At 29.3% G+C, this 27,542-nt stretch overlaps 1 protein-coding gene across 4 annotated transcripts; it reads right to left on the reverse strand.

The window, feature by feature from the left end:
- Nucleotides 1–53: 53 nt before the first annotated feature.
- On the reverse strand, nucleotides 54–26,233 carry LOC142330252 (uncharacterized). Of its 4 annotated transcripts, none has more exons than XM_075375428.1 (6): nucleotides 26,129–26,233; nucleotides 23,817–23,966; nucleotides 23,586–23,720; nucleotides 21,286–21,411; nucleotides 18,810–19,010; nucleotides 54–296 (listed from the first exon to the last, which is right to left on the reverse strand). In XM_075375428.1, exons 2-6 carry the CDS (start codon nucleotides 23,961–23,963, stop codon nucleotides 282–284), a joined length of 624 nt encoding a protein of 207 aa, XP_075231543.1. In that variant the 5' UTR covers nucleotides 23,964–23,966; nucleotides 26,129–26,233; the 3' UTR covers nucleotides 54–281. The 4 variants fall into 4 exon arrangements, with proteins under 4 accessions (XP_075231543.1, XP_075231544.1, XP_075231540.1 ...); XM_075375429.1 differs by lacking the exon at nucleotides 54–296 and adding an exon at nucleotides 10,948–11,509; XM_075375425.1 differs by lacking the exon at nucleotides 54–296 and having other exon boundaries at nucleotides 17,491–19,010.
- Nucleotides 26,234–27,542: the final 1,309 nt, after the last annotated feature.

Below are 27,542 nucleotides of genomic sequence, written 5' to 3' on the forward strand. Positions count from 1 at the left end.
TATACATAAAACAATAGATATACAATAATAGTTAATAAACAATGTTTAAGCATTCCAAGCAAGAAAAAAAAAGAAAACATTTCTTACATATAAATGAAATTGAGCTGGTAAGAGTTATTGGCCTTAAACAAGTTAAGTTTCTAAATGTCTGTATAAACACCTAACACACTTCTTATATAGTAGTACAGTCTAGAAGAAGCAAGGTAGATCTTTGCACATACCTCAGTAAAGAAACCGTGTAGTGTTTTTTCATGCTGATGACAGTTATTACAGGCCCTTCTTCAATGATCATTAGCCTAATAACAAAGTTAAATTCTTGATTTTAATTTAAATCAAGTGGAAAATTATCTTGAGATATACATTACACAGTAATGTATATGTATAAGATTATATATATGTATAAGATTATGGAGGTAGAAGAATTTTGTTATTTGGGAAGTAGAATTACTAAAGATGGATGAAGCAGGAGCGATATAAAATGCCGAATAGCACAAGCGAAACGAGCCTTCAGTAAGAAATATAATTTGTTTACATCAAAAATTAATTTAAATGTCAGGAAAAGATTTTTGAAAGTATATGATTGGAGTGTCGCTTTATATGGAAGTGAAACTTGGACGAACGGAGTATCTGAGAAGAAAAGATTAGAAGCTTTTGAAATGTGGTGCTATAGGAGAATGTTAAAAATCAGATGGGTGGATAAAGTGACAAATGAAGAGGTATTGCGGCAAATAGATGAAGAAAGAAGCATTTGGAAAAATATAGTTAAAAGAAGAGACAGACTTATAGGCCACATACTAAGGCATCCTGGAATAGTCGCTTTAATATTGGAAGGACAGGTAGAAGGAAAAAATTGTGTAGTTGTGTAGGCAGGCCACGTTTGGAATATATAAAACAAATTGTTAGGGATGTAGGATGTAGAGGATATATTGAAATGAAACGACTAGCACTAGATAGGGAATCTTGGAGAGCTGCATCAAACCAGCCAAATGACTGAAGACAAAAAAAAAAAAAAAATACATTACTGTAACAGGCAAATCTATATAGATGAACCAGTCAGTATATGTAAAGATAATTCTACAAAAATATGGGTTTAGCAACTGTAAACCTTAATCTTTCCAATTGAACTTGGCTGGGAATCTGGAAACTCTCTTCTAAACTCCAACGGTGAACAAATGATGATTGGAAGCTTAAATTATTTAGCTTCAGGCAAAATACCACACTTAAGCTTTGCCTTGAATATTGCATCTGGAGCACAGATTCATACAACAAAGGCCCATTTTAATTTGCTAAAAAGAGATTTATTATTTAATCCAAAGCCAACTCTCTTAATAGATAATCAGAATGCCATTAAACTTAAAAATAAAGTGATGTTCCACAGAAAAACAAAACTAGATATTATGCGAGAAAGATGGTGAAAGAAGGAAGCATTTAATCTGCAAAACAGGTAAGAGATAGATTTACAAAAGGACTACAATCTGCTTAAAGGAATGAAAACACTCATGCGAATGAAAATTCAATGTGAATTATCAACTTCTGAGAACTTTAATAAGGTTAAAATATTAATATTTTCATACAATAATCATATGCTTTTTTTGTTTCATAAATTATTTATAATTCTTATTTTTGCGAGATGTTAATTTCTGACAATTTTTAAGAATCGATGATTTGGGAAATTATTAAGTAGGTATATGTACTTAGTTGTGATAGTTTACTTGCTTTGTTCAGCGTCACAATAGTTCTTTGTAACCTATCTCCGTTTATTTTAGAGACTTCTACCCGACACTAATAAAAACGATTGACATTTATCATGAAACAGATCTGTTTTTCATTAATTGTAACATAACTGAAAGCTTCAACAGTCTGTTACAAACTATCAATTGTTCTTTTTTATTAGTATCGAAAGGTAACGGTTAAGAAAATAAGTATTATAATCTCCAATAAATATAGAGAAAATTAATAATTAAAAACGACTAATAATAAACCCAAGATATATGATTTTTTATTATGTTGCTAAGTAAACAATTTGACAAACTCAAATGAATTTTAATCCTAAGTTGAAGCCCACACTACCAATTCATCAATACAAAATCTCATTTATATTCTAGTAACTTATATTAGCATGGGATAAAATTATTTACATAGTTACATAAACGAAAGTGAACACCAACAAATATATACATAATACTAATATTTTAATATCTATTAAATCACTCCGTAAAATGCTATACGACAAACTGCACATGACTATTAATCGATCAGTGATGCCAACAAATGCAATTGTATACTTCAGTATATACGATATCTTGTTATATTAATGGAAAATACGCAAATCACTAAATCCGTCCATAAATAAAACAAAAATTAAAACCTATAACCGACATTAAAAGAAAACCCTTGAAACACGCCCGATTACAGTATCATACAGCAGCAAGGTACACTGTCCAGGCTCTGTGATTCGTACGGAGAATTGTGATACTCCCGCAACTTTTGCGTTCCGTTCCTTTCCGTAATGGAAAAAAATATATATATACATATATATTGTACAACATAGCGAGTTAATCACTAGACCAACTCGTGTGGCCGATTTTGATAATTTACTTTTCCGGTTGTATATATATATATATATATACCTTTCTTTTGTATACATGTACCTTTTATGTATTCTTTTGTATATGTACCTTTCTTTTGTTATCTCCAGACTGAATTGATCGATTTGAATGAATTTTGCAACGGTGATTTGTAAACAGGGTACGTTTCCCCCTAGAAAAATAAAAATGTACTTTGTAGGTTGCATACATCAAAATTTTATTCCAAGGGTAGATGTGGTGTATTCTTTCACATAATTTAATGCTCATTAGACAGCTAAAGTATTTCTGTACGATGTATTTGTTTTATTCAAACCTCCATAAAGGAATGAGAACAAAAATAATCTTTGAGAATACATTTTGTATTTAACTTCATTCATTCATTTAACTCTTACACGCTGAAACTGCACGAACGGTTAGCATTAACCTTCCAGTAGGGAAGTCGACGGTTCAAGGTCTGGCAAAACAGATTATATTAATTTTAATATTAACAGCTCTTCGATACGGTTTCTTATCCTTCACACTGTTTTCGGGTCGTAATCAAGATATTCTGATGTAATATAAGCTACAGGTACATTAACGAGCGACACGGTCGCCCCGATTCCAAATCGAAAAATCTACTCAGGATAAATGGAGATTTTCAGAATATCGTACAAATCGATTATCGATAGTCTTTTGTACGATAATATTATTTTTTATCGGTTTTATATTATTAAAGAATATTACAAGTATTTCTGATAAAAATGAACCTATTTGTTTTACGTAATTCTGGTGAAGAATTTCCAGAAATAACTAAGTTAAACGCTCGACACATGTTACCTTAGAAATGAATGGGTCTTTCTTTTTCCTGTTTAGCCTTCAGTAATTACCGTTCAGATAATACTTCAGAGGATAATATGTATGAGGGCAAATGAAGTGTAGTCTTGTCAGTCTCAGTTCGATCGTTCCTGAGATGTGTGGTTAATTGAAACCCATTCCTCAAAGAATACCGGTATCCACGATCTAGTATTCAAATCCGTGTAAAAATAACCGACATAACTAGGACTTGAACGCTGGAACTATCGACTCCCAAATCAACTGATTTGGGAAGACGCGTTCACCACTAGACAAACCCGGCGAGTTAGAAATGAACGGGTCTATATGACTAATTGTTTTAAATCATTTTAAAGGCGATCGTTTACTATTTTTGGTTAAAATCGGTTATATGCACACAACGCTTCTGCAGTTTGTTAGTTTTTAGACGGGGCCACTGAAACGCTAAATTGAAAAAGAAAATAAATAAATAGAATTATAAATGTAATTCGATCAAATTTAACATACGCTCGCTAACCTTCGCTGGTCAAGGTTAGCGAGCGTAGGTGGGCATATAACGAATTTTAACCCTATTTTTTTAAAAGAAATATCATAATTTTTCATAAATATATAGTTTCAAATTCCAGAGTTTTTAAATTTCCCTTAGTTAATTTAATGAACAAAAATTGTTCATTAAACAATCGACCCTGATCCTGGTGATAAATACATAATTAAAGGGTTTAATGCGGCGAGTTAAAAAAATAACCATTTTCCATTGGTAAATGCCTAACGGAAGAATAAATCTGAAAAAATTTAACGATACCGTAACGGTATATAGAGTCTCCCCGAAAACTTAAATGAATGTATTTTTTAAAATTGTAATCCATCACGTTTAAAATGATTTAAAACAATTAATCATTAAGACTCATTCCTTGCCTAACTAGGATTCAAACCCAGAACCTTCCAGAAAGCCTCTATGACCTAGATGTCCACATAAATATCAAATATCTAATGATATTACCAGAAATATATTATTAGATTCTATGTTGCATTGAAGTTTGTTGAAATAAAAACAATATTTAATATAATTGAAAATAAAGTGGAGGCATCAATTTTCTGCCATAACTCCTCTATTTGTAAACGATTTTAAAAAACAAAATGTCATTTTATTCAAAATAAAAGGCATAATGTTTTAGCAAATAATATAAATTTTGATGAATCTACTATTTACGGAGTTTTAATGGCTTGAAAAATAAACATGCCCGTCATTTTGTAATTTGCGAAGGTCAGGTTCATAATCACAAATTGGAAATGGTGAGTGAAGTGATCTCTGCGGCCATAGGGTAGGCCCCCTGGCTTTTTGGCCCCGGGAGCCCCTGAGTTGGCTCTGGAATTTGTCTGGGCTGATCTGAGCCCTGAGGGTCAGGTTCTGGCTACACGGGCCAGCTAGTACTTAAATATTTGCAAAACACAGTAAAAGGCTATAAAACAGGTATTCATATACTTTTATTTTATGGAAGGTAAGAAATAATTAGGGCAAAAGGGCAAATGAATTCGATGTGAAAATGAAAAATTCCATAATAAAGCGACAGAAGAACGATCGGTTTTGTTAAGGAAACCAAGGTTAACTGCCTCTTACATTTTTCTTCATCTTACAAGAAATACAACAACAAGAGATCATGGAGAAAACTGAATAATGAATTAAGAAGAGCAACACAAAAAAGTAAAAAAGAAATGGTTTTGTGAGACCACTCACACGTAGAAAATTCAGGAAAACAGGCGGTATGAACTTATGTGCAAAATAGTAAAAAACAGCAACTTGGAATAAGTAGAGATACTGACGCTAAAGAAATTGCCAGTAAAAATAATAGTGTTGTAGGAAGAAGAAAAGATATTTGAAAGGTAGAATAAGTGTATAAAGGAACAACACTGCTTAACAGGAAGCCAAATGATCTTCTTATAGAAGCTGGGTTAAAATTAAAAAACCTGAAGAAGAAGCAGCAAAACTTAAAATCGGAAGCTTTATCAACATCAACAGAACTGATCACAACAGAAGTCTTAAAGGAGGATTTCAGGAGATACAATATTACATAAATGAGATCTATAACAGTGGGATGTAGTCAAATTTTCTTACAACAATCACGATTCCATTTCCCAAGAAGCATGTTGTCGTTAAGTTTTAATCTTCTCTTCAACAGAAAGACTGAGTAAAAAAAAAAAAATGAGGCACTACAGATGTGATTAGGCTAATCAAAACCATTAGTAATAGGTATATGGAAAGAAGTAAAGAAATAAGTATACAGTATCAAATAAGAAAACTAATGTAAATAATTAAAAGACAAAGAACAAATGTACAATCCAAATATACAAAATTAATTACAGAATTGCACCTGAATCGGAAATTGGTTATTAAAATAAAGGATGCTCAAATTGAGTTTAACCTAGGAAGAGGAATAAGCAAGGACGCTGCCTTTATTTATTATGTAGTTGAAGATATGATTCAAAGATGCTCTAGAAGATGACAGAATAAATCTAGGAGAAAGGAAAATAAATTGTAAAATGTTTACAGTGATTTTACAATTTTGTTTTGCAGATGAAGTACATAATATTCAAAATTAGAATACATTATTACAAAATAGAGTTGCAATGAATGTTAAGAAAACAAAAGTAATGAGGTTAGAAAGAAATAAGCCCGTGAATAACTACAAAAAAAAAAAGAAAAAAAAAAGTTGAACAAGTAAAACAAAACTGATAATGGAGATTAAATGAATAGATGGAAATGAGAAGAAATAAAGAAATTGTTTACAAGAATAGAAGCTTAATCAGAAAAAAATTCAAAATAAGGGAGCTAGGACATATTCTGAAGGGAGAAGAATCGGTTAAAACAGAGTTTTTTTTTAAGTTCTCGATGTCTATAGCTTGAAGACCTTCCTATGTTTCCAACAAGCCATATCTTTTTAATAAGAGATATTGGTGTAAACATTAATGAAAGCATAAAATAGTAATAGTGAACATCTAGAAATACTTAGAATGAATACACATAACTGCTTAGTTAATACTGAAAAAATATCGAGGGTGATCAATTTTACATAAACCACAGGGAAATTCTTGATAACAATGATGCTGATTTTCAGTTTAATAAGTTTCTAGATGTTATATTAGGGCTCCCTCTATGAAGCATGAGACCTTGCCGATGGGCAAGGTCTCATGCCCCCTCACCATCGTGAAGGGCTTTGAGTGCTCAGTGATACAGAGTAGCTGGACCGAAGGTGCAACCATATCGGAGAGGTATTTGTTGAGAGCCAGACTAAGGATGATTCCTGAAAGAGGGCAGCAGCTCTTCCAATAGTTGTTAAGGATGTAGGTCAGGACAAATCAAATGGCCATATCAACATCACTAAATCTTCTGAGTACTGTGCAGTTGAAAGCAATGGAAAACTGCAGCTGCATTTTCATATAACAAAGATGGAGACACCTTCCTTTGTAAAATACTCTGGAGGTAAACTAGTCTCCGGTTTGGATCTCCGGGTGGGGAATGGTAAGAGAGGGGTCACCAGAAAATTAAAAAATAACACTCAACACTCTAAGAGTCGGAACATGGAATGTTAGAAATCTACAAAAAGATCGGTAGGTTAGAAAATTTAAAGAAGGAAATGGATAGGATAAATGTAGATGAAGGAGGAATTAGCGAGGTTCAGTGGAAAGAGGAAAACGACTTTTGGTCAGGTGATTTTAGAATAATTAACTTAACTTCAAATAATGGGGAGGCAGAAGTAGCTTTTGTAATTAACAAGAAAATAGGGAAGAGAGTAGAGTATTTAAAAATTCATAGCGATAGAATCATTGTAATAAGGATAAAATAAAAACCTAAACCGACAATGATTGTTAACATCTAATGCCTACAAGCGTCAATGATGATGATGATGAGGTAGAGTGTATACGAAGAAATTGACAAAGCAATTAAACACATAAAAGGGGATGAAAATTTAATAATAGTTTGAGATTAGAATGCTAGCATTGGAAAAGGCAAGGAAGGAAATATAGTGGGTGAATACGGGCTGGGCAAAAGGAATGAAACGACTTACAGAGTTTTGCACAAACTATTATTTAGTAATTGCCAACAGCCAGTTTAAAAATCATAAAAGAAGAATATACACATGGAAAAAGCCTCGTTATACTGCAAGGTATCTGGCAGATTATATTATGGTTAAGCAAAGATTTAGAAATCAACTCGTCGACTGCAAAACTTACCCTGGAGCAAACATTGATAGCAACCATAATTTAGTGTTAATGAAATGTAGATTTGGGTTTAGAATCCTGAAGAAAAGTGTCAGATGAATTGGTGGAATTTAGAGAAGCTTGCGGAAGAGGAGGTAAAGAAGATTTTTGAGGAGGACATCGAAAGAGGTCTGAGTAAAAACGGTAAGGTAGAAAATGTAGAAGAAGAATGGGAAAATGTTAAAAAGGAAATTCTTAAATCAGCGAAAGTGAACTTAGGCAGAACAAAGAGAACTGGTAGAAAACCTGATTTCAAACAACATATTGCAGCTGATGGATGAACATAGAAAATATAGGAATGCTAGTGATGAAAAAAGTAAATGGAACTATCGACAATTAAAAAATACTTTAAACAGGAAGTGCAAACTAGCGAAAGAAGAGTGGATTAAAGAAAACTGTTCAGAAGTGGAAAGAGAAATGATCATTGGTAAAATAGCCGGAGCATACAGGAAAGTTAAGGAAAATTTTAGAGTACATAAATTAAAATCTAATAATGTGTTAAACAAAGATGGTACACCGATTTATAGTACAAAAAGAAAAGTCAATAGGCAGATTGATGATGAAAGAAGTATTTGGAAAAATACAGTTAAAAGAAGAGACAAACTTATAGGCCACATGTTAAGGCATCTTGGGATAGTCGTTTTAATATTTGAGACAGGTAAAACAAAAAAAATTGTGCAGGCAACGTTTGAAATATGTAAAACAAATTGTTAGGGATGTAGGATGTAGGGGGTGTATACTGAAATGAAATGAAATGACTAGCACTAGACAGGGAATCTTGGAGAGCTGCATCAAACCAGTCAAATGACTGGTTTATTAATCAATCAAAATCTGTTATTTATTTAAAAATAGATCTATTTATTTATTTTAAACCATGGATAAAGTTGGACTGTGCATTACCATTTCTCAGAGACAGGTTGTATAGGATATGGCATAAAATTCTCACAGCCACAAAACTAAGACGGAAAGTTTAAGAAAAAGATATATATGTAGATTATGGCAGCTAAAAAACATTTTAAAAATATGAGGGAATTACCTACAAAGAATCAGTAGAGAATTAAAAAACCAGTGTACTCCTATGCCTACTATTAAATAAACATACGTAAATGTTGTTTCTGCTGAAGGTAAAATTGCTATTTTTAATGAACGTGGTTCTTGTATCTAGTTTATTTATAATTTTTATTAATTTCCTACTTTCAAAAAAATAAATAAAGATAAATTTTATGGCAAAGCTACATCTTTTGCAGATGATACTACTCTAGTATATTCATAAGAATCTTGATAGGTTGCAAACTATAATGCAGAGTGATCTGGATAATTTCAACTTATTGGCTATCTTCACCTGTTTATAATTTTGCAAAATGCTATTGAACAGGTAATGTGTGGTGCGACTAGGAAAACATTCTTTCACCTTTTTTTCAGTAAATACCTGTATTTTTCATTAATCTCTTTGTTTATACGGTCTTCTAACCTTTTACAAATGAAGTGGTAACAGCTACGGGTGAAAGCTATTATATAACTGCGCAAACTTTAACAGAAAGTATTACTGTTCCAAAGCCTTACTGTACATTGTTTTAAACATCTTTATTTTTTTACACCTATGTTCTTTAAGCGCCTAATGGGTAGTGAAAGAAGTACCTGTAATTATAATTTAAATTAATTAATTTAAAAGAGTGGATTTTTTGCTTTAAACGGTGATTTTGTCTAAATGAGAGTAGTCAATTTTAAATTTAAATGTTATGTTAATATACATCGTGGTATCAATATTGTGTGTGTGTGTGGGGGTGGGGGGGAAGAAACTGAAGAAAACTAAAGTTTTCTATTTTAATGTTTCTAATTATAATTACAGATTTAGTACTTCTACCAATTTCGTATAATGGATTCAACAATAAAAGTAGAATCCAAACCATGAAAATTTCAGAATAACAATCAATCAAGAGAGTCGAATTTAAATATTTAAATAAAATAATTACCCCCTAATGTTTTAGAAAAAAAAAATAAATAAATAAAAGCCAAAACACAAAAAATGAAAGTGGCTTTCATCTTAAACAAAAATAAAATTTTTTTATTAAAAACACATAGACACTACAAAAAACCATAGCTTTACCACTGTTACTGTTATATAGTATGGAAGGCCTACAGAATTTCTTAGGAAAAACTAGTAATTGTCGAAAAAATTATTTTAAGAAAACTCTACCACTAAAACTCAAAGATAATATTTATAAATTAAGCAAATCGGAAGAAATTTACCAAAATTTTGAAGCCATACAATTAGAAAAAGAACTCAAATTTTATGGTCACTTGAATGGAATGAATGAAATTAAATTAATAAAACAGGTATTTAACTTTTTTTTAAAAATGAAAAGCAAATAAGCTAGTTCAAAAAAATATTATTAAATACTTCCAAAGAAATAATTTTTGATGAAATCCTTCTGAAAACTAGTGGATAAATCTACATTACTAGAGAAACAGAAAAGGAAACACCAAAGGAATGGACTAAAGAAAGAAGAGACAAGTTTAGGGAAAAAATTAAAGAATCTGGATAAGAAAGAACTCGGAACTATGCATGGATGGTCTCTTAGGTCTGATTGCAAAAAAAAAAAATAAATAAAATAGCAATAACATATGTTTATAAACTTTTTAAATTTACTCTAGCTTATCAGAAGCAAAACTGAATCTATCTGTTGTAGCCAACACTCTTTGGCTTTTCTGCACATTTCTGTGCACATTTTATTTATTAGTTCACTTATTTTTTGCACTGACAATAGGATTCACACATACATACATTGAACCACCCTAATCGAATGATTGTAATTACCAAATTTATCGGGAACATCAAAATAAAAGATGTTAGACAGATTCACTTTATAATTTCATCCAGATTAGGATGCCAAATTAAAATAACTTGATCAAAAAATCAACAATTTTCTCAAGAATTTTTAACTTATATTTTTTTGAAATTATAACTTCTTTTAATAACTTAACTAAACTATAACTCTAATGGCTTTTTCAAAACAAACAATATATTACATTTAAGAACTCATTCATAGTTGTATGTTACTGTTTTAATGTTTTTAAATACCTACTACACTAGTACAAAAAATTCTTCAATTGGAAGCTTTGTTTTAATTATTGAATTGTTATATTGAATATGCTAACACTATTATTGTTAAATAACTATATAGATAAAATTGTAATTTTTTTGAACGCAACTTTAATAAAAATATTTCTAAATATGATTAATTATGCGTTTTAAATGTTCTCAATTAAAATGTAAGTTTCAACTCAGAAACAGGTAATGCCACATTTAATATCAATAACTGCAATTGTTGTTTTTAAGAATGCATCTAAAAACAACTACTGCAATTATTAAACAAATGGTAAGTTTAAACATTTTTGGGGGCGCTCGAAAATTTTTGATTAGCAATATGCCTAATATTATAGGTAGGTGAAAATGTTTGAGAATCGGTGATTTAAAAAAATATCTGTTATTCTTTTTACAGAGATCAGTCTTTGATAGAAATATTGCAAATAGTTGTAAAAATAAAAATAAATGAAAATAACACCAACAGTATAATAATAATAATATTTACAAAAATTATAATTTATAATATTGACAAGGTATAAAGTAATCTGATAAAACTGTGTGAAAGACAATATTAAACCATACCTGCTTGTTGTTGGTCATTACATCAACAAACAGGATACACGATCAACTTCTAGTAGCAACTGTGTTTTTTGAATGATCTTTTCATACCTTTTCAATCTCAATTATAAGCTTAATATTAAATACTTATTCAAATTTTTTCAACAATTACAACGATGTGTTTTTTCCCATAAAATATTCACTGAAACTAAAGATAGGCTGTCTCACAAAAAACACTCTGCATGCTTAAATAATACTAGTTTTGGGCTAAATCTTAATTATAATTATTGAGAAACAATCGTTTAATATACCTCCAAAAGTAGAAAAAAATACAAAAATTTTTTTTGTTTTCCGCTTTTCACACCCGTAATTTTCAAAAGAAATGACATTAACTAAAATTGTCCAAATCCAGTTAGCGAAAAAATAATTGCTGTTTTCAACAATTCCTTCATTTTTTGTGCAATTTTTTTTAACTAATATACATCAGTTTAAACACAAGTACCATCTTTCATAGCGACCACTTAATAATATTGTTAAAGGTCATATACCAAAACTACTTATAAAAAAATGTATTTTTTGAAGCAGTTCTCTAGTAAAATTATTATTACTAACAACAAAAAGTTCCGTATTCTTCAAAAAACACATAGATCTACTTATTATTAAGAATTATTTAAGAACAAAGTGTAAGCAATACTCTTAGTCATAAAGATTTATTATTAAATTAAACTGTTAAAGTTGAGGAATCTTTATCTGATGATTCTAAAGATTTTTTTTAAATTTGCTAATAAAAATAACAACGTAGATGTTATCAATCTTGTATGTTTTTTGAAATGAGTATGCTAATAAGGGCGCTGACATTGTAAAACTTATTCTAAACTAAAAAATTTGGGAGTGTCTAAACTAACAATTTCCTTAACTGAAATTACATTTAATTGTAATGATCGCTGCAGTTACACATTATTTTAACTGAGAATGATGTTGAAGAGGCCATTTGACTTAATGATGCGGCTTTGAGAAGCCAAGAATATATTAATCTTCTTTTAGTGAAGAAATGCTCTGCCTTTTTTGTACAGCTTTTTACTAAGCTCTTCAATCGTTCTTTAAATACTCTTCTTTTTCCTAGCGTTTCAAAAATTTGTTACATATCCTGTTGAGGTTTTTCCCAATCAGTTAGGCAGTGGAGGAAGTGATTGTGTCAGTCAGCTGGTTACTAGTCTTCACACATCGACTGACACAGTCTGCTATGAGTTAAGAGAGATACACGCCTTTCTACGACCTCTGTTACTACCAGTGTAGCTCATAATCTGTGATTAAAAGTTTAAGAGTATGTCGTGTGTGGTATTAATAAATAGTTAAAAGTTCAAAAATTGAGGTTTTATTTCACAACGTAAGCCAAAACATGTCTATTATTTAAAAATGGTGACATTCAGATATTGATAATTATTGCTCTTAGCAAATACAAATTTTTTGCAAAGATCTTAGGTTAATTTGTATGAAAATTACACTTTGCATAAATCTGAACAACATGGTTTTTTGGAATGTAAATCTACACGAACAAACTTGTACGTATATATGGAAGATACTGTTGTTGTTTTCGTTGTGCATTTGATGTAGTTAATATCAAATTACTTATTAAAAAACTTGCTGCGTGTGAATTTAATAATAAATTGTCTTTGATACATTCATTTTGTACAAACAGAATTACAGATTAAAGAGAAGTCTTATGGAGCGGAAAGAGAAATGATCATCGGTAAGATAGACACAGAATATAGGAAGTTAAGTAGAATTTGTGGTAGATAAATTAAAATCTAATAATGTGTTAAATAAAGATGGTACACTGATTTATAGTACAAAAGAAAAGGTCGACAGGTGGGCAGAATATATTGAAGAGTTATATGGAGGAAATGAAACTAGTGTTATATAATAGCGAGATCTGAATATAATAGAACATTGAAAGATGTGAGTAGCAGAAAGGATACCTGCAGAATTACTGCACAGTGCAGATGACGAAGCGATAGATAGATTATACAAACTGATGTGTAATATTTATGAAAAATGGGAAATTCTGTCAGACTTCAGAAAGAGTGTTATTGTCATGATACCACACAAAGCAGGAGCAGACAAATGTGAAGAATACAAAACAATTAGCTTAACTACTCATATATAAAAAATCTTAATTAGAATTCTGTACAGAAGACTTGAGAGGAGGGTGGAAGAAATGTTAGAAGACAATTTGGTTTCAGGAAAGGTAAAGAGAAGAAGGAAGCAATTTCAGTGCTCAGATTAATAATAGAAGGAAGATTAAAGAAAAACAAACTGACATACATGCCATTTATAGACTTAGAAAAGGCATTTGATAAACTGGAATAAAATGTTCAGCATTTTAAAAAATTTAGGGTTAAGTATAAAGATAGATAAACAATTGCTAACATTTACAGCAACCAAACTGCAACAGTAATAATCGAACATAAGAAGGAAGCTGCAATTAAAAAGGAAATCCAACAAAAATGTTCCCTATCCCCATTACTTTTTAATCTTTACTTAACATCTAGCAGTTAATGATGTTAAAGAACAATTTAGATTTGGAAAAACAGTGCAAGGTGAAAATATAAAGATGCTATGATTTGCTGATGAAATAGTATTTCTAGCAAAGAGTAAAAATAAGATTTAGAAGAAACAATGAATGACATAGATGAAGGTCTTACACAAGAACTACGGTATGAAAATAAACAAGAACAAACCAAAAGTAATGACATGCAATAGAAATAATGTAGATGGACCACTGAATATAAAATATTATAGAGGTAGAATTTTGTAGTTTGGGAAGTACAATTACTAAAGATGGACAAAGTAACAGCGATATAAAATGCCGAATAGCACAAGGGAAACGAACTTTCAGTCAGAAATATAATTTGCTTACATCAAAAATTAATTTAAATGTCAGAAAAACATTTTTTAAAGCATATGATTGGAGCGTAGCTTTATATTTGGAAGAAACTTGAACGATCAGAGTACCTGACATGAAAGGATTAAAATCTTTAGTAATGTAGTGCTACAGGAGAATGTTAAAAATCTTATGGGTGGAGAAAGTGATAAATGAAGAGGTGTTGCGGCAGTTGATGAAGAAGCATTTGGAAAAATATAGTTAAAGAAGACACTCTTATAGGCCACATATATTAAGGCATCCTGGAATAGTCGCTTGATATTAAAGAGACAGGTAGATGGGAATAATTGTGCAGGCAGGCAATGTTTGGAATATATAAAACAAATTGCTAGGGATGTAGGATGTAGAGGATGATATACTGAAATGAAACGACTGGCACTAAATACAGAATGTTAGAGAGCTGTATCAAACCAGTCAAATGACTGAAGACAGAAGAAATGCAATAAAATTGTACGGATAAACTCAAGAAAGAAGATAAAATGTTCTATTGTCATATTAATAGTACAAATATAGAATAATGAAAACACTAGTGGACTATTTTGAAAAACAAAAAGTTGAGAGAGAAGACTTGGAAAATAGCAAAATTAATGTAGAAAAAAAAGTCATTATATAAGAATACAATACAAGAGCTGAAAGTTTTCTACTCACAACTCCTTTGCCTAGTGTACTAGTCACTGCATTGTACTAGACTGTTGTATTTGCATTTTATATACAAATGTGTCATGTTGTTAGTAATTGGATTATGTCATCCGGTTAGACCTTCAAGCTCAAACCTTCAGCTCACTAAATGTAATTTGTGAAAATACTGAACACCAATCATTTTACAGCAAATCATTAATCCATCATAATTCTTTTATGAAATAAATAGTAACCAAATGCATTTCTATGTACTACTCAATTCTATCTGTCTATACATATGAGATATAAATTCTTCTGCTAAGAAGAATTTAAAAACTCCTAATAACAGATTATAGCTCCTAATATCTCACTGATATTTTATTGATTGTTATAATACAGAAAAATATAGTAAACAGCATACGACTGTATTTCTGTACATAACTCATGTGTATCTCTGTATAAATAGAGAAAGCGGAAAGTAAAAACAATTTATTTAATGTGCTAACAACCAATTCAAAACCAACCTAAGATTTTAAACCCCAAAGATGCATATAAACACTCATTAGTATCACTCACACCATGTAGGTTGGACAAAGTGGATAACTTTAATTTAGTTTTAATCATCACAACTAGTCTGAAATAAATAATAAACTTCCATTCAATCACATTAAAATACAATTTATTTGTTTTTATGAAAAGGAATGATGTATGTTTAAAATAAAGAAGCATCCTGTTTTCTGTGATCACATAAAGATCACAATTTATATATTATAAACATATTTCTAAAACTGAAATTAATATAAACTGAGCTTTTTATTACAATACAATAGTCTATTTCACAAAGAAAATTATTTTCTAAGAAATTAGTACAGATGAAATATAAGAAAAAATATTTTTAATTAAAGTCATATAAACTTGTGATAGTAAAATATACAAAAATTATTCAAACTGCAAAAAACGCAGAGAAAAGCTGCATTGTCTGCAACCAGTAACTAAACTAGAAAACACAAATCCCCGAATAAACAAGAAATGAAGAATATATAATCAGATATCTAAAAAATAATAAAGCATTTGGGTAAGGACCCAATAACTTTGCAGTTTTTAAAATTATCATATGATCTATTACAAAAATTATTAGAAACATTTTGAAAATAGAAAAAATCCCACAAGAATGCCCTAATTCATCATCCTCTTCACAAAAAAGAGACAAAATGGAAGTTTTTCTATTTTACTTTCAGTAATTACTTTCAGTAACCTATAAAATCTTACAAAAGTTGTTGAGAATAGAAGGGCACATCAATAAACAATTTGAAGAATACATCAGAGGGTGGTTTACAAATGGAAGATCTTGTGCAGAACAAATAGTATGTGTAAAATTAATAATAAGCTGCATAAATTATAACCTTCTTAACCGAACAAATAATTTCCATTGCCTTTTCTAAAGATTAATTTATTTTGAATTATCACAAAAAGAATTTAAAAATTACCAATAAATAATTTAAGCATGGTAAAATATACGTTAATGAGATCATTGTGTCAGATCCCTTTTAATTGTGTTCTAGATAGACATCAAAGAATGGAGGAAAACAATGAAACTTAATGCGGTAGAAAAAAAATTGGGTTACAAAAAGGACAACCTAGGAAGAAATTGTTTTGCCTTTATGGAAGATCAGGCAATAATTGCAGACAATTTTGAAGTAACAAAAATTCAAATAGAAACATTAAAGTAATTGCAGAAAAAAAGGATTATATATTTCCTAAAAAAATACAAACGTTTGACGAATATTAAAAAAAAAATCAAAATCTCTAAAAATAAATTATCACAGATTTAAATTAATTAATTCAGCAGTCAAAAAAAAATCCTAAATAAAAATCCCTTAAAATATATAACAAAAAATTTGTTAAAGGAATGTATAAGAATACTAACAGTGGCAACAGAGGATTTTTTTATTTTAAAGATTCTTAATTTTTTTGGGAGGTTTTAAACTTGTCGGGTAAAAAAAAAAAAAACATTTTTTACATTTTCCGACAGCATATACTTTTAAAAATATGTCTAAATTTCCACAAATAAATTCATAATAATTCTATTACAGATAAATAAAGTATATACATATACTAAACAACCTCGTTAAACAAAAAATATATTTTAAAGTCTATAAATACTTATTCGAAAAGATTGTTATAAAAACTGTGCCATGCTTTTATTTTAACTAAATACTTTCATTACTTTTAATTTTAAAATTTAATAATTATTACATTTATTTAATGGTTATTTATTAGACATTTATATAATCATTTTTTACTTTTCAGTGCATTTTTATATTTGTTAATATATTATATTTTTTTGTTTAAAATTATCAATTTGATTTAATTCTTATTTTTTACTTTTTAGAGGGTTGTCTAATTTGTTTGCCTTTTTTTTATTAATGTTAATATAAATATTAGTTAAATAAAAGCTTTTTTAAAAAATAATTTTTTATATGTAATCAAATATATTATTGTAATTTTTTATTTTTATTTTTTACTTTTTAGTCTTAATGAACAAAAGCTTTTCATATCCAAAAAAAAATATTCTTAATAATATTTAAATCTGAATATTATTGTTTGTTCAAGCTTGTTTGGTTTTAATATTTGAAAACATTACTCAAATGTAAGACACACGATATGAAGTTAATATAAAATTAAATATAATATTAAATATTAAATTAATATAAAAAAATTAAGTTAATATTAAATTTAATATAAAATTAAATATAAACTTGAAAAAAAAATGTTCAACAAAAACACATTTAAACTTGTGATTTGGACAAAAGTCTCACTTGAGAACTTTACACAACTTTTTTACACCAAATTTTCTGACTGCCATGGTTCAGGGCTTAAAATGTTCATAAACATACTCATCATATACTATAAACTACAGTAATATACAAATCTGCGTTTGAGGCAAACAAGATAGAAATTCCCTGCCTTAAGTTGTAACATACAAAAATGAGAAAAATGTAACGTTACATTAAAACATTAGAAAAATTTTGTCATACTAGTTTTAAATTATACACATATTAAAGAATGCTATTACTTTTTTCCTTAATCAATTTTCTTAAAAGGTCATAATGATTCTCTAATAAGGATATTGTTAAGATGTCTTTCCAAAATACAAATCTGATCAAAAGATTTTTGATAAATGTTACAAATATTAATTTTTTTCTTTAAGTAGAAATTAATATGTGTTTTAAAATCACAACTGCAATTAAAAGACCTTTGGGAAAATTTACATGCATAATTTTTCCCTTTGGGATGTAAATTAATACGCAGCTTTAAATTAGAAAAATGATTAAACATCTTCTGACAGAAGTTATAAATTAATTTTTCTCTTTTGTATGAATATTAAGATGTCTCACTAAATTGTATTTAGTATTAAAAGACTTCTGACAAAAGTTAGAAATATAATTTTTCTCTTTTGTATGAATATTAATATGTTTGTTTAAAGCGCTTTTATTATTAAATGACTTTTGACAAAAGGTACAAATATAATTTTTCTCCTTAGTATGAATATTTAAATGTAATTTTAAAGTAAAACTATGATGAAAAGACTTCTGACAAAAGTTATAAATATATTTTTTCTCTTTTGAATGAATATTAATATGTCTGTTTAAAGAGCTTTTGCGATTAAATGACTTTTGACAAAACTTACAAATATAATTTTTCTCTTTTTTATGAATATTAAGATGTCTCACTAAACGGGATTTACTATTAAATGACTTTTGACAGAAGTTACAAACATAATTTTCCTCTGTTGTATTAATATTATTAAGATGTCTCTTTAAAACATTTTCAAAATTAAATGACTTTTGACAAAAGTTACTATTTTTTTCTGTTTAGTATGAATGTTAATGTGTCTCTTTAAATAACAGTTACATCTGAATCTTTCATTGCAATATTCACAAACCAATTCTTTTCCTTTTTGCTCGAACAACTTGTTTTCACTACTTATATTCTCTATTAAATTTTCTATCGTTACATCACCGTATGCACAATTACATTCAATGGAGTTTTCATTTATAATTCCATCATTTAACGAATTATTTATGCTCTTATAAGTAATAAAATTCTTCGTACTTCCCTTGATGGTTCCTTTGTCCATAGCAACCTGTAAATTAAGTTATTTTTTATTATAATTATAAATTAATAAAAAATTATTTTAATTACAATAACATTAATAAGTGTTATCTTTCAAAAAACCACAAAATATGTATAAAAAATTGAATAATTTAACCATATATTCATAATCAACATGGTATTGAATATTAATTAATCAGAGTTAACTTTAGTATAATAAGGAACTTTACTTATTTTATAGTATGTTTATAATCTTGAGTGAAACTTTATTATGAAATGCATGTTCTAAGAAAACCAACAAAACTAATTATTTAGCAAATTTATAACAGGTCAATATATTTATTACTTCTATATTCATATTGATCACATCTACAAACCCACACATTTTATATACACAATGTCTGGGGTGAAGGTATCTAAAACTAATGGCCCTATTTAGGAAACCAGTTCTTGAAATCTCTTACAACATAAGCTCAAACGACAGGATATATCCCCAAGATTTGTTCAGTATACTCTCAGATTCAGCAGAATACACAAATGCAGACAAGCCGACTCCAATGCAACTGTCAAGATACATGCTTTGGTTAGTAGTTTCAATTAGTTATGCATGTTCAACGGCTTGTACAAACTGAATTAAATATCAATTCTCCTACATCCAAGACATCATATTCCAAACATATGACTTCAAGAGAGACTGGAAGCTTGGTTTCACAAACTGGAAATCAAAAGGTTTTTTTAATTACAAGAGACTGTGAATCAAGTAAGCAATGAGTTCACTGCCAGTCTAGGTAAGTCTATTAGGTGGTCTAGGTATGGACTGCAAATTCCTCCATTTGCAAGTGTACAAGTTACAAATACATCACATTAAACCAAACGTTCGTTGCCAATATCAGCTTGTAGCAGAGGCAATCATCATTTTGAAAACAATCCTAATTATAATGATATTTTATTTAGAGATGAGGCAACTTTTCATACATTTGGGATAGTTAAAGACACAATTGTCAAATTTGGTATAGTGAAAACACCACACAGGAATAAAAAATGAATGAGACATACCAAAAGTCAGTATCTGTTATGATGAGAAAAGATGGCATCATTGGGCAGTTTCGTTCATGAAGTCTGAAAGGGAGCAAAGGTACCTGCCTTTCTAACGGTTTTCCCTGATTCTTGAACCAAAACCTTAACCTTTCCATCCCAGGTCGATGGCTCAACTTGCGACTTATCCTCCCCAGAAGAGGAGGAAGAGCCAGCAAGCTGCAACATCTCACCAGGTTTAACCCACTTGGGCTTACCCTGTTTCTTAATGTCAACTGTGTCAGACATACCCTCGATCAACAATCCACTATATAGTGAACTAAATGGGTAAATCCACAAGTACAAGAAATTCACACCACTTAACCCGTGTTGGATTGACTACATGAAAATTCAGGTAAGAAAATTTTCACGTAAAATCTCAGATTAAAGTCTAATAGACATACATACAGTCATTATCTTTTGCTAAACAAAGTGGGTGCACAATAATAAACACACAATACAAATAAAAACTATCAACACAAACAGCTGTCATTGACAGCTGTTCAAATTAAACAAATGTATGAAATTTCAACAAAATCAAAATTAACAGACCAAAAATTATTAAACATAACAAAAACCAATAACAATAAATAAAAACTGACTAATAGACAGTTCCTGTGCCAATAGAGTAGTTCAAAGAGAATAAACCCACCCACTCCAACAGATAGCCTAGATAACCTACCTAGGCTAATTACGTAACCAAAAATTTGAAATAAAATACCCAAAGATAGAAACCAAAAACAAATGCCAAACCCTTACAAACAACCTAGTATAATAACTTCTGAATATTTTCAGAAACATAGCAAATAGTAACCAACTAGGTGGAACCCACACAAACCAGACTGTTTCCGCTGGCGTTGTGTGTTTCTCTCTGTGTCAGGTCCATTTTAAATTGCTTACCTGGTAAAATATTCAAATTTTACAACCGGAACAATTAAAATCAAATCACCTGGAGCTTATTGAAATGTGAATTGTATCAACAGATTATAATACATATATTTAGTTATCACCAAATTTTCAAACAAAAATTTACTCTCACACACTGATAATTTATCATTTACACATAGCATAAGTCAGTATTAATTAAATAGAACTAATAGAAATAAAAACAATTTTTTTTTATAACAGTAAAAGTAATAAAATATACATATATACAAATTACATACATATATTTATGAAATAAACAAGAGGAGAAATCATGTTTATTACATGATCCAGTAATTAATACTTACATGACCTGGATAAAACCAGATCTCTTCTTCTATCTTCATCGGGCGTAAATCATTTATTTGTTCATTGGTTCTCATATTAAGATTAGGTTGCGATGCAACATCATCATTCAATAAGATCTCAGATTCCTTTAAAAAAAAGGATAATGAAAAAACCTTGCAAAATATGAAAACGAACTAATATTAAATCATTTTTTTTATTCTACCTGCAACTTAATAATACCATTATATACATCATAAAATTCAATTTAAAATAGATATTTTTGGTAACAAATACCATTAAAAATCTAAGTCTAATTGCTAAAAATGATACAAAAATCAAGAACTGAGACAGAAATAGACCAAAAAAAAGAAAAAAGTTGTTTTAATTAATTTTTATATAAATTTTCTATCGATGAAATATAACACAAGTTATTAAAAATATATACAGGTTTTATTTTCTTAATGTGTAGGTTGCAATTTGTTTAATTAGAAAACAAAAAAGCAACACCAACAAGGCCAAATGAGATATATGTAATGAAAAGATAAATAGCAGGGGCCCCAATTTTCCAGACGTCAAACTAACTGGACTTTTTAAATTCAGACTCGGCAATTTAAAAAAAAAAAATACATTATTATTTGAAAATTTTAACACTATTCAAATACATCTTTGCTTCAACTGGAAGTTTTTTATCAATCTTTATTTTACTGGTTTTTTTAACAGACTTTTCTTCAATTCATTTGCATTTATCAAACACGTATATAGATATGGGCCTATGTTAAACTCATTATAAAAGCAAATTTCTACAGATTGTACTTTTTCCAACATAATATTGTTTATTTTTTACCATATAAATTTTTTGTTACTTTGTACGTATGTTCAAAATTTATTTTTAATTTTACTGAAAAACTTTTCTTTTTATTTTTACTTAGTTACCCGTTAAATAATAGAATATGTCTAGTATAATATGATAAACCTTTTTTTAAATTACACATATTTGGTCTTGCAAAGGTCCAATTGGATAGCTGATGTTCCACTGTATGCATAATCAACCACGCTTACCGCTTCACTTTCAAATTTTCTGATATAACAAAGTCGTTCTCCTTAATTGCTAAAAGATCTTTTTTTAATATTACCATTAACCACATGATTCCTCTTTCAGTTGCACTAAATCTACTTGCTATAATAAAAAACAAAAAATGATTCTACAAAGTAAATATGACGTTTTGTATATTTATAAGACAAAAATAAATTGTATCTAATTCACTCACCACACACATTAAAAGTGCAGCCACAGTTAAATTATTATTAATATTAGGTGACTTTTATAAACCAGGTTCTGTATGGGAAAACATCAAATACATTTCTTTTGTTAAATGTTATCATGCAATTTAAATGTTAAAAATGCTACTATTCTCACCTTACAGATTATTCTATATATTGTAATTTTTGACAATCATATAATATGCTAAACTGTTGCGTTAATTTTCTTGATATAGTTTTTTTCTAATCTTACTGACGTCAATGTTAATATTTCTTATAGTGAAATTTTTATCATTACATCATTTGCCTTTAGAGATAATGTTACCTAATATTTTAAATTCTAATCTTAAATCTTATAAATACATACCAGATAATAAATACTAATTAATAAATAATAATTTTATAAGTCAATTAAAAACAAATATAGGGGTTGTTCAGAAAGTTCTTGGCTTGACAAACAAAACCGAAGATTTCAAAAAATTTTTTTTTATCTTTCAACTAAGTTCCCTTACAATTTGATAATTTACATAGAATTTCCAACTTTTTAATATTTTCAGTATGATGTGATTTGTCCAACTCCGTGAAGTAAGCAGTTATCCCACCTTTTGTATAATTTAAAATGAATCTTTGTCTAGCGAGCCATTTTTTCAGGTTTTTGGAAGAGTAAGTAATCAATAGGTGTAAAATCAAGTAAATACAGCACATGCTTCAACTTGCCACTGTCAAAGCATACATTTTCATGGAGTTTTGCATCTACAATCCGAGACATGTGTACACGCGCATTATCATAATAAAAACAGTCGTAATGTTTTGGCCAATGTGGTAAAGCATCAGAACTGTAATGCTCCCAGTACGTGTAAGTTAAACTTTTAAATTCAAGAATTACTAAAGAAAGAATCAAAACATGATAGAAAATGCAATGAAGTCAAATTAAAGAATCGACATTAAGTGCATACATAAACTTTCATTCCTATAATACTCCGATGAATACACTCTGAGATGGCTAGTATAAACTTCATACGTTACTTTCAATATAAAATAAATGCACAATAAAACTTACCACTTCATTTTTAATTGCATGATCTTCAGATTTAATTAACTTGATCCCTTCAAACGCAAGAGGATCAGTTACTTCATTATAATTATCACAACCATTACCAAGTGGCTCCTCTTTCACTTGGAAAGAATCACTATCCTAAAACATAAAATCAACATTTTAATGTTAAGTTTAATGATGTGATGACACTTCCTATATGACATAAACAAAAAACATAAATCAAATTATACTTACACAATCAGATGTAATATCATCTTCAATCGGGTGATGTGGTAAAAACAAGCATAATGTTTCCTCTGCGGTATCATCTTCAGTTTTTAGTTTGATACTGTTAGAGGACAGAGCTTCAAATATGTAGATATTCTTTAAAGGTACATCCATTACCTTCAAAAATAAAAACATTCAAGTTAAAATTTAAGTATTTATAATGAAAACAATCGCTGCAAACTATAAAATATTTCATTCATTGAAATTTTTAAACCAATTTTATTTATATTTATATATTTTTTTCAATGTTTATGAAATACAATTTTGAAACAGCCTGGGAAAATTTTAAACCAGACTAAATAATCTGGCTTTTCTATTTCTTATTTCTTTAAATACAAAATTTAAAATTATTACAAATTCAAAATGCCTCAAGCATTTTTTTTTTGCAAATAAAATTTTGCAAAGTTAAAATTCATGGGTTTGCTAGGGCCCCCACTACAATTCAGCCAGGTATTTGATTTTGTATTCACACATAAAAAAAGAAGTGTTACACAAATTTTGACGGAGCTTCAAATACCTAACCTAAAATGTTTAACAGCTCTCCTACTAATAACAGATATGCTTAAAATTAGTTAAATACAATATCTAAATGACAGATAAATGGTTTGGACAGCAATGATCTGTACAAGGTTAATGCCAAGGATATCAATATTTTAGTCAATTAACAATCAGTTTTACGAGTTATGGTGACCTGTCAAGATGATAATCCACTCTGTGGAGAGAAGTTAGAATTCTGTGGAGAGAGGTTACCATTTTTTGCAGTTAAAAGTATAAACTAATTTAATAGTAGTTCAGTCAGAGACTCAGTGTCAGCTGAAGATGACTGATGCCGCTCTATGTAAGGTGATTATCCGTTGTACACGAGACTAACAGTGTAGTCTCTGTAATAAGTATATTTCCATTAAAATATAAATTCAGCCAATTGTCCTACAAGACAGTGTTAAGTATTACCAAACTTTGGTAACTTATCCCTAAAATCAATCCACAAAAATCTAAGCTTCCCCACAGAATATATTAATATCTGAAAACATGTCTCAATAACTCACAAAACTGATAAGTAATTGACTATAGTACCGATAATATGGCATGAACTTGACCTTGCATGGGTCACCTGCTGTCCAAATCTGTTTTCAAAATTTACATCTTGTGTTTTGCTGATCCTAAGCACATATTAAAGTATAAAACAAATTAATGTTGATCAAGTAATTGCTCAGGATTACCAAATAAAAAGAGATATGGTAATGGTTTTTAGATAAAAAATTAATAAAAATTCTGAAATAATACACATGAAACTTTATCAGGACTGCAATCAATAAATACAAAAATAGAAATTGATAAATAATTATATACATTTTTAAAAACCTTACAGTCCACTTCTAAGATATTTATTCTTCAACTCTGGCTGAATATAATTTCAAATTAACAGCAACTTTATTCAAAAAGTAGTGGAAAAATAAAATCATTAAAAAAAGGGTTTTGTTTATATATGCATTTATCTGTAAATAGATATAAGCTACAAGTTTATATGTTAACAAGCATTATGTTTATTATAAGTTTTTTTCAATTTTTTAGTTCAATTCTTTGTCACTGAAATAAAAATCTGTTAAACAAATATTAAATTAGAACTACCATTAAAATTGTCTCGATTTTATAAAACTGTCACTTTGTCAGTGTTAAGTACTAAAATGCAAGAATGGAGTATGGTGTAAATGTGCAAATAAGTAAAAAAAACCATACAGTAAGCACAAGCTTGTTTCCATACAGTCGCTAATTAAAATGTTAATGGTAAATAATTTAAGGTATAATCATGTTTCATCATGATGTTCCAACTTAAATATTAATTTTTAAAATAACATTGACAAAATCTTTTCTCTTCAACTCTTACTATAATTTTCTGTGTATATCTTTGATGACGTTCACACAACGTTGAAGAAAACAGTATTATTACTATATAATCTAGAAATGATTAAACAATTGTCTGTGAAAACAAAACTATTGTTACTTATTACATACTTAAAGGATAAAACAATAAACGTTTAAAAATACGTTTCAGAATAAATCATTAAAAAAATAACTATTCAAAAAAAATAAACTATAAAAACTTATAAACTTTAAAATAAATAAACTATAAATTGGTAAACTACATAAATGGACAAACTTAATAATTTTTTCTGTAAGCTGCGTTTTTAGTCAATAGAAAAATATAAACTACAGTTAACAAAATGCACATATTTTAATTTAGTAGTAATTAAATATTAATATTAGCGTAATTAACTTACGTATTATACACAAATAACGAATATCAACGATCGACTAATAAATTACGTTAACTTGCAGTTGTTTTAATTCAACCAATTCCCAAACAGATGATTACAACAAATCAGTCGGACCGACGATGCCAACATGAATTTTACCAGTAATGTAAATGCTGAAATATAAAATTACTTTTTTTAGTGCATTTTCCACAAAAAATCCAAAAATTATTACAATATACTCACAGAAGACGTTATCGAAATTTTCCACCTTTAAGAGATAATACAAGTTTTATACCTGTTAAAAGTTAAAAAACTCGACTACCAAAAAAATGTCCCGGCCAGAGGAGATAATTACACGAAAGTGTTATGCAGAATTCCAGAACCCCTAAATTTCGGACTTTTGCTAATAAATCCATGAAGGCAGTATATCAATATGACTTTTTCCTGTGTAGCCCCCGGTAACTACCGTTCAAATAATACTTCAGAGAATGATATATGTATGAGTGTAAATGAACTGTATTCTTGTACAGTCTCAGTTCGACCATTCCTGAGATGTGTGGTTAATTTCAACCTAACCAGCAAAGAACACCGGTCTCCACGAGCTAGTATTCAAATCCATGTAAAAACAACTGGCTTTACTAGGACTTGAACGCTGGAACTCTCGACTTCCAAATCTGCAGATTTGGGAAGACGCGTTCACCACTAGACCAACCCGGTGGGTTGACACCAATATGACTGAATCTCACCAATATTACCCATCACCAGGTGAACGTTTTCAATGACATTAATAGGCTCAACTCCACTTTGGCGTAAACAGTTACAAACAGAAACATTTTGCTGACTTTTATGTAACTCTTCAGTTGAGAGGTAGTAAAACTCATAATCGTTGGTTTGTAATTTTCTTTCGTTACTCATTTCCCTTGATTATAGGTGGTCAAGTGGAGTTATGGGCACTGACCAGTATTCTCTGAATCCACTCTTACACTTTGACTCATGCCAATTCCTCTGCCCATTGTTCTCTACTAACGCCTACGGCAGTAGCTATTTTACGATTCAAGGAATAAGTAGATATCGGACGGTAGTTGGTAACATCAGGAAAAATAGAGTTCATATTTGGTATACCGGTGTTAATTGGAATTATACTAATGGTAATGATTTCACCATCACACGTATTACCAAGTAAATCGCCACATTCATTCTCATAATTTGCGTTTCAGGACCAGTAGAAATAGAGTCTCCAACAAAGAAGACATTGCACTGATGGAAAATTACAGATCTCTTAAGTTCTGTGCCTGTAAGACGATTAAAATATGTCTGTACAGCGATAAATCTATTGTGAAACGCATCAGCATTGACGTTTCTTTTTCACTCGCAGCAAACCATTTTGGTTCTCTCAAATAGGAGGCAAAGATATAGAAATCAGCATTATCATTAAATA

The sequence above is a fragment of the Lycorma delicatula genome, chromosome 9 (assembly GCF_047948215.1).
Source record: "Lycorma delicatula isolate Av1 chromosome 9, ASM4794821v1, whole genome shotgun sequence".
Classification (NCBI taxonomy): Eukaryota; Metazoa; Arthropoda; class Insecta; order Hemiptera; family Fulgoridae; genus Lycorma; species Lycorma delicatula.